Below are 13,503 nucleotides of genomic sequence, written 5' to 3' on the forward strand. Positions count from 1 at the left end.
GGGGAGTTCAGTAGTTAGGGTAGAGAAATTGTGGTTTAAATTACGAAGTGTCTGACAGAGGTCGGGTAGGAAGGAAGTGGAGGTGACTGGGTAGGAGGAGGGGTTAGGGATGTAGTGAGGGGTAGGGAGGGGATGTTGGCAGTTTGGAGTGGTCGTATTGCTAGGGGTTGATACAGCAGGTGGTTTCGTGTTAGGAGGGGGGTTGGGAAAGGTTAGGGGAAAGGAGGAGTGTATCTGCCGGTGTTGACATGGAGGGCTGGGAATTACCTGTGAAGGCTTGGTGGAGGGTGGGGGGAGAGGAGGGGGAGAGTATGGGGGGTGAGAGGGGATGTGGTAGCGGTAAAAAGGGTGGAAGTGAAGTTTGTGAGGGAAGGGGTGATGATCTGAGGAGTTATGGTTGTTAAGGGACTGGATAGAGCGGTACAGGGAAGGTTGCAGGGTGTTAGATTAGGTCGGTCATTGGGAGGCAAGGGGATTAGGGGGAGTGTATTGTGGGGGTGAGAGGGGGTTGGATCCAGAGAGGAGGGTAGAATAGGAGTTAGTGCGAGGGCTGTGTCATTAAGGTTGGGAGTAGCGTGGGGGTGGGGGGTGGTCTCAGGGGGGCAGAGGGGAGTTGAGAGGGGGTCTGGAAGGGGGTTGGTGAGGTGATGGGGGATCGGATTGTGACGGGGATGGTTCAAGAGAGGGTGACTGAGTAGGAGTTGTTGAACAAGGACTGTCATTGGGGAGAGGGTTGGGAGTAGGGGCGGTTTGGGGGGTAGCTAGTAACAGCTGGTCTGTAAGAGTGTTAAAGATGAGTTCAAAAATTGCGAGGTGCTGTCCGGAGGCTTGAATCAGGATGTTTCCAGTTTTGTAGATGTAAATGGTTAGTTCACCAGGGAAAAGAGAGGTCGGGAAAGTGGCGAGTTTGTGACCATGGGGGATTTTAATCGAGCTAGATACTGGGAGGTGTTGTAAAAAGGTACTCTTCCATTTGGAGGGGCGTTTGGTGTAGAAAATATAGTTGGTTTTAATGGGGGGAAGTGAGGCTGTGGTAGTTGTCTTCTATAAGGGTTTCAGGATTTCGGATTAGGAGTTTATGTTTGAGGTTCTATTTGGCATTTTTTGAAAGGTTGGTAGGGTATGGAATTGTCCAAGAGTTGGGGCCAAGTTTGGAGAGTGCAGGGAGCTTTTCAGTTAGAGCTTGAGAGGGGCGTGGTGTATGGGTGGGATTGGGGAGGGGCATGGTGGAGAGGTTTGTAAAAGGTTCCTCCAGCTTATTGGAAAGCATGAAATCCAGCTTTTTGCAAATTGCATTTGAGCAGTACTCATTTATATCAATTTGAGACTGCACAATTATTTCTCTAGAAAACTTTTCATAGTAAGTACAAAGCAAATGGATTACATACCCCTTACCTTTCTGTTTGATACCATTTCAACTTGTATTTCCATAAGTTTATTAATAGATGTTCACTTTATTGTTTTATAAGCTAATTGATGGTCTATGGTGTTGCTGTAGTCGTAATTAATTTAACAATAAAGGTTGATTTGATTTGACACATGTATGTTTGCTTCCTTCTTAGCACATATTGTGGCCAGTGAAAGCTTGGTTGGCAGTTATAAACCAAAAAATCCAAAACAGAAGTCAAAGAAATGCAACATTGTTTGAAAGACAACAACAATGAAAAGTCATTTTTTCCATTTAGAGTCCAGCTTTTTAAGATTAAGATCAGGCCCATGGTAATAGAGTTGCATCATAGAATCCATTTAAATAAGTTCAAATTTGGCTAAAATGGTACTTATGTTTCCTTACCTTAAAGGCTTCAGGGCCACATAAATGATAGACTTTTTATTGTTCTGGACTTTTAATGGTTGTGGTCCGGCAATTCTTGGACTCTAGTTTTGAATTGGGATTGCTCAACCGAGGAGAATCACCATAAACCATGAGCACCTACCTGACAATCTGCATAACTTCTTAATGAGATATGGTATGAAACATGGACGGCTTTATGCAACAGAGGATTCCATGGCAAACCACTTACAAGCCGTGTGACAAAAAGCATAACACATTGTAACGCAATTTGCATGACAAATATCGCTGATGTATCCCATGGAGTAATAAGCACCTCCTCAAGAACAGAAACGCTGTATAAATACCGATCTTATACAAAACAATAAAATGGCACAATTCCTTATGGTGCGAAACATCTCGATAACCCAACACACACAATTTTACCACCATTCCTTTAGATAAAGAATTGGACAATAAAGGCGTACAAATCGCATATTGCTAAATGCATGACAATGCCAAAAAAAAGTATGCCAAACTGTAAAGGTTACGCACGACTGAATCGCTAGCACTGGACTCTCACGTAGCAAGCTGCTTGCTGTCGTCTGGGAAGCATATACCACAGCAATCTTCCGGGTCCATTTCCGATGTGAAGAAGTGGCAGGGGCGCCAGGGGGCGTGCTCCTGATAAAGCAGAGAACTGTGGGGCAGCCCTCCGCCGAGGAGGAGGATGTCCGCAGGGGGGAGGAGACGGCGGCGTAAGCGGGAGTCCTGTCTCAGCAGATCGCTTACTAACGAAGGTGCCTAGAAACCACCACACCATCTGAGTAAAACCTACTTGTCGCGGGTCAGAAATTCATTTAACTTAATTAGCACGGGAAAGTAAGGATTTTTGGTAGTTTTATTTTCAACAGATTTTTTTAAATAGTAAGCCGACTTTGAAGCGTCTATGTGTGCCAAGAAAGCCCATCATGTACCCAATAGTGGAATTTATTTTGGCTTTTATCTTTTTTGCTCTTTAGACCCCTGTGACATGGAGTGTGAAACTGGCGTGGACCCTGTAGACCGGCTGGCGCGGAAATACATGGTAACAACTTTTAGCGCTGCGTGAAGCGTTCATTGCGCCTCTGCGACGCAAATGCAGAAACAAATGGGATACTGTTTAATGCTTCTTGACAACAAACTTGTTACCTTTGCTCCATGCTTTTAGGAAATGTTCTTTTTTCGGTCTTCATCTTTTCTGTCAAGAATAATTTGCAACAAGTGCGCTTCAGCCCAACAGATGGAAATCAAGACTACAAACGACCAGAATGCACTTTGTTGTGAAATTGACGTTTAGGACTCAAAACGTTACGTTCTGACGACACGAACTGGCCAAATTATATTTGACTGTCTTGGGGGACTTTCTTTTGCATAAAGCAGAGTCGTATTTCTTTCCTTTTAGACTGCTGGAAGGAGTGTGCGTGCGTCCCTCCTCAGGTATTTACCTTGGCTGTCCTATCCGCTTCGATTTCGTTTGATACAACCCTTCTCGCACCTGATATGCAGATTACAATTACACTGTTGTCTAGAGGTTGTCATGAAGCGAAATCCTTTTTAGCTGTACAGAGCATTACAGCTGCATCTACCCTCCCAGTCCCTTACGACATGAGGTGGCCTAGCTCGGGGGCGCATCTAGACCCAAAGCTTTTTTTCAGGGGGGGCGGCGAGGAGGGACATTTTCAAAGTACGAGTCGCAATCACTCTTGGTGGGCTTCATTTACAGATACATTTTTGATTTTTACTCCTCGTAGGGATATAGAATTTTTTTGTTTTGTTTGTGAGACAAGCACTTGTAAATTGTGCAAACCCCCGCCCCCCAACCGATGTTTTTGAAAATGAGTGGGCAGCAATGACATTTAGGCACACATTTTCAGTTACTTTCTATGGTTATTCTGTTTATCAGCATTCACATTAGTGGCTGCTATAAAACGAAAGGGGGACGGGGCGAGGGAGGAGTAATGCTCTTAAAAAAAAAAGTACCTTTCCTTTCGCTACCACTGTCTCCGACACCCGCCTTGGTGGTCTCCCAGCAGTCTCTGGGAAAGCAGTCTCCCTACCCAATCCAGATGCTGGAGGCTGCTCTCATGCCATGAGAGCAGCGCCTGGATTGGTCTGAGCGGCCTGCTCTGCTGCTCAGACAGCCCCTGGGAGCCTGCGGCTTTTCTCCACCTGGCTGTGAACACAGCTAAGTTGGAGAAATGAAAATGCGCATGTCTCTTTGGCCAACGTAGGATGGCCGGCCAAACTTACACGTGCACTTCTGAGTGCCCAACCCTTCCTTCCGGCCTAGCCCTGCACTACACGCATGCATAAGGTAGTCACAGATTTTTTTTTAAAAAAATACATTTTATTTTTCTGTGACTGATGAGTGGGGTGACGCTCCTCCACATTTCGTAGGAGCATATAATATTTTACAGTATTCGTAGTTCTGTAGATTCGTAGATGTTAGAACACAAGACCACAGTTTTGCTGTTGTGGGCAATATGCCCCCTGCCCAGGCTCTCAAACACGTAGGATGTAGGAACTGCACCCCTGGCGCCACATGGTACCCGTAAGTTTCAGTTCCCATCAAATATTCTTGATTTTAATTTTAATATGCTTTCCATAAACCATAAACGCATTATACGTTTGGAAATATGCTGGCTGTAAAGCAACACGAAGCACAGAAACAGAACACAGTGTGTGAGTATAGTGCTGCCACCAGAGCAAAGAATAGGTGGCCAAACCTGCTTATGAATGGTGGTAGCTGCAGCATATAGGACAGTTCGAGTACCCCCTTCCCCACTGTGCATGAAGGATTATGCCTCTACAATTAAACTATTTGAAATGTTTACATATGTTTTATTGTTAGTGTACTGCATTAGAATTCTTCGGCAAGGTGGAAATCCTTATGCTGGAGGTTCAATAAATCAAAACCAGGGTTTATTGAGCGCACTACTGACCTGTGAGGGTCTCAAGGCGGTGTTAATTAAAGTGGTCCAACTTCAGCTTACCATTAGAGAAAGCAATGGATGTACTCTTATCCTCTATTAGGTTTGGTTCCCCTCATAATCCCTGTCCCCCTCTTGTGCTCAAAGCTGTAGCTTCTGTACTGACGGGGAGAACACTTCTGGACCGATTATGATATTATGCGGAAAGCCTCCGACCGACAGTTAGATTCTTCTAGGCCGTGTCAGAGCCCATCCGCCCGACTTGGTCTGAATCCAATCCGTCCTACCGATTACGATGTTCGCGGTCGGAAAGGGAAACCATTCAGTCATTCCAAATCGGTTCTGACCGGCTGTCGGAGAATCTGTGTCAGTCTGAGCCGAATCGTACAGCTATATGGACAGCGTTTCCGACCGACTGATTACGATGTCGGATTCTAACAGCCTTTCCGAGTCGGACTGTCCGACACGAAATGGCTGTCGGAAACTGACAATAGAGGCCCGTAGAAAGCCCCCCTTCATCCTGAGGCCTGCGGGGGTACCCAAAGGACCACCCTGTAAAACCATGCACTGTATAGCCGGCACCATGGGGTGCCCGTGATAGGCACTCATTTTTCCCATAGGAGCCTGTGTTGTTGGGCAGAGCACGGGCTACCATGGGAGTCCCACCGAACGGTGTTCGGAAACATCGTAATCAGTCAGTCGGAACCGCCTATCGCGATCAGTCGAAACCGATTCCAAGAGGTAGTCGAGAAGAAAGTTTCCACCCAACATCGTAATCTGCTCCTCAATTGTTTAACCTCATCTATCAGGTATGGTGCAGACCCAATTAAAGCAAGATGTGATCACCCTGCTTCAAAAAAAAAAAATTATATATATATATATATATATATATTGTACCAGTCCTGATAACAATACAAAGCAGGCACTGACTCCGTGGAAAATTTTGACAAAGAATAGTATGTAATCCAAGATGATGACCTAGACGCGTTTCGGTGGCGGACCGCCTTGCTCACTACATATCAGCTTTATAAAACATTTCTAGTAGACCTAGATAAAATCATTTGAAAGCTAGTCGTTAAACAACTTTATGCAGTCCCTGGGTTCAAAGGCATGGTGTGGAATTGGTTTAGATCTTAGCTGAAAGGGCTCTCTCAGTTAAGGTTGGCTACTTTTCAGTCATCAAGTGACCTGATTAATTGCAGTGTGCTGCGAGGCTCCTCCTTGTCCCAAATGCCATTTAATCTCTGTTTAACCTCAGTTGCGCCTTACCGCTTGTTTGGATCCCAGATATTTTATGTGTGGATGACACCCAGATCATGGCCTATCTGAACCAAGAAGCACTGGAGTGAGAAAACATGTAGGATTGTCTGGACACTCTCCAGGAATGGATGGTCCACACATTCCTAGAGTCTAACAACAACAAGGCAGAGTTCTTACTTCTGGGTATAGGAAGATCACTGGAGCAATTGTTAATGGCTTTCATTCAAGGCACCTTCAATTCTGGAGGTCCACCTTCAAAGCTGACACATGTGAGGTAGGTTGATTCTCCATGTAAGTCCCTAAGTATTTGATGGATAGGCGACGTGCCAGGATGCCAGATTACTGTGAGCAGACGCTGGTGTCTCCCTAACTGGGACCATCAAGGATTTTGTTTTATTCACCTGGAGTCCAGAGGCCTCACCGAATAGCTCGAGCAGGGTCTGCCAGCGAGGGCCCGAGGTATGTGGGTTTGTAAGGAACAGCAGAACGTCGTTGGCTTATCGTGCTATCTTCTCCTCGGTTCCATCGTCCCAGGCCCACTCACTAACTTGTGCATCACATTGTATGAGTGTCGTCAGCGGCTCAATCACCAGGGCAAAGATAAGGGGAGACGGGGACAGCCCTGACGGATCCCTCTCTGTATGGGGAATGGGAGAGAAAGGAATCCATTGGTTTGAACTTGTGCTGCTGGGTGAGGGTAAAGAAGTTGAATGAGTTTGCGAAAGTAAGGCCCTAGGCCAGCATTTTCCAGGACGCTAATTAATAAGGAACTATCAACTGTGTCAAATGCCTTCTCGAAAATCTATTAAAAGGAGACCTGTGGGTCTTTGAAGTTTACGCGCCTGGGAGAGTTCCACCTATAAAATGCAGTGCTGGGTACTCCGGCTCGGCATAAAACTGCATTGATTCGAGTAGATCAAGTATGGCAACGTTTGCCATACTGGGTTAGCCAGAACCCTCGCAAATATCTTCATTTCGGAGTTAATTAATGAAATGTGTCTGTAAGAGGCACACTCTTGGTTTCGAAATTACCATAGTCCAGGCCCCATCAAGTTCCTGTGGGAAAATTCTTATGGCAATCACCTTATTATAGAGGGCCAACAGGTGGGGGACCAGTATGGTGCGAAATGTCTGATAGCCCTTGATGGGGAACCCATCTGGGCCGGGTGTCTTAACTCCGGCCATATCCGAAAGTGCAGCTTTTATCTCATCAGCCGAGAGTGGTTGATCTAGGTCACGGGCAAACGCCTGGGAAGGAAAGGCAACAGGATCTTGGCTATCAAGGGGGTTCAGCTTCCCGCTGGTGCCTTTGTTTGGGGGCATATAAGTCTTGGTAAAATGTTTTGAACACTTGTAGTATGTTGGGAGTATGCATTAATAGATTACTTTTTTGTGTCTCTGATTTGGGGTGATTATTTTAGAAGCAAGCTCTCTGGTGTCCAACCAGTACAGGAGTTTACCGGATTTATCGCCATCTTCATTTATCCATTGGGTTGCCGCCCTCCAAAACTATCTGGCCTCTTCAAGCAAGGTCTGTCTGATGGAGGGCCTCACAACCTCGAGTCTGTGGGTAATGCCGGCCAAGGGAGAATCTGAGTCTGCTACTCTAAGGACAGGGCCTGGGCCTCAAGGATTGTTAATTGCGCTACTTTCTCCTTTTCTTTGCTATGGATAAATCCCTTTGCGAGGCCTCTGATAGTGGATTTCCCCGCCGCACAGAGGTTACCCGCCGAGTCAACCATACCCTTGTTTATTTCAAAGTGAGATAAGAGCTCCAGCTATTCAGAACAGTGGGGGTCAGTATTGTGCCAAGCGTTGAGGCACCACATGGGCTTTCTCGCAGGCTATGTCCATCCTAGGCCTGGTTTGGGATGTATACTTATACATAATTATAGAGTTTGTCCTTCAGGGAGCCCTCGACCCCGATATATCTGCGGTCCGGGTCTGTATGAGTAGTGTTGATCGCCAGTGGAAAATTCCTATGGACCAGAATAGCCAGTCCCCTTGAGCCCCTGACAAACCCCGAGTGGTAAACTCAGTCTTGAGAAAAGGACAGTGAGCGCACAGAAAGTGTTTTATTGGGAACAACAAGATAGCGAGTTGGTGAAGTTTGGCATGTCTGAGGTCGGATGAACACTTAATGTGGTCCAGTCATCCATTAACATTCCAGGAGATGGGTTTGAAATGAGTTCTGGGCAGTCCGTATGTGACATTGGGTGAGATGTGACATTGGTTAGGATGGGGCGGTGGTGTTGCACAGCTGTTAGTCCCCATTAGGTACCCTATGTTTAGCACAATACTGGGTCTGGTTGCGGCCTCTGTCAACTGTGTGTGTCATAAGAACTAGATTCAACAAACATTCCCTCCACCAATTCACCCACCCTATACTTCTAACCCCGAAGCATGTTACCCTGAACCTAACCCTAACATAATCCATCAAGAAACAAAAGAAAAGGGGTAAACATTGGGGCTCTCCTCCATAACAGTTTATCATGCCTAACCATCTGCTGTCTCGTAGTGTGTTTCAGTTAGTGCCGCTCACCCATGGAATCTGGTCGATCCTCCAGAGCCATGCCGGATTCTCAGTCCGGTGGGCCCACTGAGTCTGTTGTGCATGAGCCGTGGTCTTCTCCTCCCCCTCATCCCTTGTCTACTTGTTATGACCCGAAAACCCCTGGCTGCCATGGGTGTGGGCTCGGTATTGACGAGATCCAGTGTGTCGCCTCCCAATCAGCTTCAGGCCTGGCCGCAACCCCACTGCGATCCTTCCCCCCCCCCCCCCCCCCCCCCCCCTCTGCTCTAGACTCAGGGGGGCCACGGAGGTCCTTCCATTCCACCGCCCACTCCCAGGCCTGCTCAGGTGTTTAAAAAAAGTATGTTTTAGAGTTAAAGATCACTTTCAATCTTGCTGGTTAAAGAAGCATATATTGAAGGTTGTCTGAGGTTTTAAGTAAACGAAGGAACACCTGCATTGCTGAAACGCTTTGGTGTAATCCGGGAAAATCATAATACAGAAGTTCTTAAAGCGGAGATCTGGGTGTTTCTGCTTTTCCGGGAGGATGGTATCCCTGTAGAGGAAGTTGAGTATGCAAGCTATCCATGGGCCTGCTGGCACCCCGGGCAGAGGCCACTAGGTCGGGGATCTGTGCACCCATCCCCCACGAAGGTACGCCATCTGGGATCCAGGATCACAGCCGCTCTTCCATAAAGCCCTCGGCATTCAGAGCTTTTGAGTCCTTCGGGAACTCAACAAATCTAAGGTTGTCTCTACACGATCGATTTTTAGCATCTTGAGCACACTCCTCCAGGGCAGCCGTGGTGGAGAGCAACCTATACATTTGTTTCTTAAGGATTCCCATGTTTTCCTCTGCTGAGGATACCTGCTGCTCGGCCTCAGTGAAACAGGCAGCAACATTCTGGAAGTCCTGACGGAAGAGTGAGTCATTCACTTTGACTTTGCTCACTTTGGATTCCTCTGCCGTTCTCTACTCTTAATTGCTTGCAGTAGACTCAAGCGATTGCTGTAACACCGGTTGAGAGGAGAGGCGGTCTCCACAGCTGGAGGTTGCAACTGTATTATGGTCTATTTTGGTTTGGGCCTGCGCAAGTGACTGGGATTTGTCCTTGCCCATGGCGTATGCCGTAAACCTACCCCATTGTCAACTGTTGAAGTCCAGGCCTCCCCCAGCCCACTTGCCCACGGTAGCACGAGCAGCCAGGATCTAGGCCACTGGGATGGGTCATGGAGAGCACCACCAGCACTAGTCTCTCATGCCAATTGGCCCTCAGGAAGTGTGGATCCACACTGCTCGAGGTTTCTCCATGAGTTGTCTGATGCACCCCGGCTTACTTACCCACAGGCAGCTTGAGCAGCCAGGGCGGCTTCGATGGTGCGTTGTGCCATAGTCCCTTGAGCGCAGATCGACAGGGGCAGCTTCTCTGGGTGGGGGAGGTTAAGCTGGTTCTACAAAGTAATCAAGTCAGGGCCCAGTCTCCACGACATCAGGAGACTGGAGGGCCATGACCCCCAGGAAAGTGATTCTTGGGCCACTAACCCCCCACCATGTCCATGGGGAGGCAGTCACCCGCAGGCGTCGCCGCCAACTTGCACTGGAGGGGGGGATGATCTGCGATCAGCAGTCCCCACACCGTCCACGTCTTCCTCAAAGGGGGGGTCTCTATGCCAGCTTCGTGTTCCAATCTCTTGGCTCTGGTCCGTGCCAAATCAGCAGCAGAGGAGCGGGAAACAGCACCCACTTCAGCGGCTGTTGCTCCCTCTCTGGATGCACACGCCGCACAGGTTTCTCACTGTCTGGCACCATGGGTTAGTCACCACCTCATTCTTCTCTCTGCGGCACACCCCGCTTGTACAACCGCCGGCCCTCTGATTCCCCGTTGATCCTCCAGCAGCCTCCGTCACTTGCGATGGGCATCGGTCGCTATCTTGGTGGTGCGGTGCAAACAGACCGATTGGCTCCACCACCCTGTACCTGCAACGCCTCCACAGACAGAAGGCAACATGTTGAAGGCTGTAGAGTGGTGTCCTGGGAGATGCCCTGGCAGGATGCTGACAGCTACGGTAGGAGATCAGGAGCGGTCTCAGACTGCGTCTGCCGCCTTGGCCGTCATGGCCGTGGCCTATTTTCATCATTTGTTGACCCTTGATTTGGGTTACTGAATGTGCATGGAGCATTCTAAGATTCTTTCCATATATTTTCAATGCCATAGTGGTATGCGCTTTCATTTTGGCTAGGTTTGATACTCTAATGCTCTGAATTCAGGCTTGCAGATAGCCCAAATTACTAGGGTCCAGAAAATTAATAATTATGCAGTAATAGTAGTCTGTAAAGTAAAGCAATATAATTCCATGACAGCGGCAAGGTGTGTTCTTCACTGGCTGGCCTTGGACCAAAGAATCGGTTTTAGGACCCTCTGCTTGATTCATAAAATCAATGACAGTAAAACCCCATCTGATTCTGATAACCATCCAAACACTACTATCCACAGAGATTGCGGATTTCTTGATGTCATTCTCTTCTTCAGATTCCCAGGATACATAAAGCATTCAGTGGGGGATGGTCATTCTGCTTTCAGGCCCCTAAACCTTAGAATGACCTTCCAGTTTCATTATGACAAATCAGAACTCATCTGGCCTTTCAGAATACAAACATACATTTTCTGTTTATATGACGTAGAAGCTAGTCCTCACCCTGCTCTTTGTAAAAACTCCGAGTGGTTTATGTTTTTTCCATAAAGAAATAAAACCAAATTAAATGTGCAAAGATTAATGCTCAGTAGTGGTACAAAGGTTTTTGCAGAAGGAATGTAACTAATGACCGGGCTAAATAAGGGCAAACATACTAGGGTCTTCTGTGAAACAGCAAGCAGGAGAGTGGTACAGTAGGTAGGCTCAGCAATCATAATCTCAACTTCAGTCTTTTGTCTTCTATCAATCTTGCAGATATATTATGGAAGGAATAAAAGGACATGAATAAATCCTACGTTTCCACAGAGTTTTACCAAACGGTATCTATTACAAAGATTTCAGGAATAATTTCCTCCAGAGCCAAAGGTAAATTCTGTTCTCTCAAGCATGAAAATCAACCGTCTGTTTGGCATCAAGTGTCATTGCTGACAGATCCAGTTGATACAAATGTTGAGAGTTCTCCTAGATGTGCACATGCTGCTTCCAACGTTACCAGAATAATTTTTTATGCAGCTCAAACATTATTAAAGATTTTCAATGTATTTGACTGTCTTCGGTAGAGTGCTGACCTAACAATCCTGTGGAACATGGAATTACTAACAAAGATCCTTCTAGCTGCAACGTTGATTCATGATAGTCCTCTGTTACTTCTAACCGTGCCTCCATGGCATGTAGACGTTTACTTTGGCTTAAATAATGGAAGCTCAATGCTGGACAAAGATCAATGACCTAGCAACTTCAACTTTTTAATAAAAAACATTTAAAGCCAGAATTGAATGACCTAATGCAGAAAACCGCATAAGGGAAGAAAATGTTGCAACCATTCAGGTCAACTCCTGCAGGGAAATCATTCCACCAGAAATGTGCAGTGCAGTGGTTGCAAGAAGCCCACTGTACCTTTTTTTGAGCAAATGGAAACAGCTGATAAAGGACATGATGGATTGTGTCCATCGCCCAAAGTGGTTATTCTATTGAGTTAAGTTCTACTTCTAGAGAACTAACTTCTAGTATCACATAAAAATCCCAGCTGAAAGGAATATTGTATCTCATCAAAAATGTGCAATAACCAGAGTTCATTCTCCTCGGAGACGCCATCTTTATCTTGTATTTGGTACCAACGCTGGATGGAAGATTTCACCTGGTGCTGGATTTAAAGGTTGTGAATCAGTTTGTCTGGTACACTCCATTCAAGATGACCACAACAGTGAATGATCCAGCAAATATCGAATTGAGATTTTTTTTTAATGACTCTGGAACTTCGAGATGCTTATCTTCAAAATCTGTTGGAGGGGGCTGTCGTTCTATCAATTTGCAGTAAGTGACCAGCACTACTAGTTGTAAGCCCTTCCATTTTGTATTTCGTGATCATCAAACAGTGTTTATGAAGGTACTAGCCCCAGTAGTGGACTTACTACATCTAGTGTCCATACTTGGATGACTGATTAGTATCTCCCCTTTCTCTAAGGTGGAAAACAATAGAAGAGTTTGTGATTGTCTTCAAAGCCTGGGATTTGTTTGGAATCTCCAGAAATCGAACTGCAACTAGCTCAAGAAACACTGTTTATAGGTGCCATGTTGAGAACCGAGAGAGGTCCAGTCTGTGGAATCAAGGAGAGTGATGCTGCTGGACACACACATTAACTCCCATCTCTTCCACAAATTCCCACCTAATGTTTTTTGAGGGGTCAATGTCTGATGTCAGCAATGAAGCTGGTTGTTCCGTGGGCAGGACATCGCCTAGAGCCACGTCTTTGCCATTTGGTGAACCATTGTCTTTCAGACTCTCAAGATTATGAAACAATGATATTTGTTTAAAAAGTCCAGACGGCAGAATTTTCAGTGGTGGCTAATCTCAGAAAGTCTGCAAAAGGTAGATTCATTAGTTCCCCTAATCTTGAAAACCGCTGCCAGTCAGTGGGTATGGGGGGCAACTTTGGAAGGGATGGAAATACAGGGATGTTGGTCCCAGTCAGACTCTCTTTAGTCTTTCAACATGAGATAGTTGTTAGCAATCCTAAGAGCTCTTCAGAAATGTACTTCCTTTATAGAAGAGAAAGCAATAGTACTACACGTAGACTACTAAGTAACCTCAAGTAATGTCAGTCAATAGGGTAATAAAGGTAAAGACACTAGCAAAAGTAGCAAGCAACATTTGCTCAATGGCAAGAACCCACCTGATTTCCCTAAAAGCAATCTACATCCTACATAAACAGAGAAATATTAAGATTATCTGTTATGCTAGCACTAACTTCACAACCCACTTCCCAATCAAGCAGCATCACTCATCTAGTTGCTAT

General features: G+C 46.2%; 1 protein-coding gene across 4 annotated transcripts in view; it reads left to right on the top strand.

The window, feature by feature from the left end:
- Positions 1-2,428: 2,428 nt before the first annotated feature.
- LOC146798974 (uncharacterized) overlaps positions 2,429-13,503 on the top strand; it is a 384,553-nt gene continuing 373,478 nt past the window's right edge. For 2 of the 4 annotated variants that reach the window (XM_085628024.1, XM_085628026.1), the window contains exons 1-2: positions 2,429-2,568; positions 2,791-2,855. In XM_085628024.1, the coding sequence (XP_085484150.1) occupies positions 2,499-2,568; positions 2,791-2,855 (135 nt within the window). In that variant the 5' untranslated portion in view covers positions 2,429-2,498. The other 2 variants (XM_085628027.1, XM_085628025.1) reach the window with 2 other exon arrangements.

This window comes from Triturus cristatus, chromosome 9 (genome assembly GCF_964204655.1).
Source record: "Triturus cristatus chromosome 9, aTriCri1.1, whole genome shotgun sequence".
In the NCBI taxonomy this organism is placed as follows: Eukaryota; Metazoa; Chordata; class Amphibia; order Caudata; family Salamandridae; genus Triturus; species Triturus cristatus.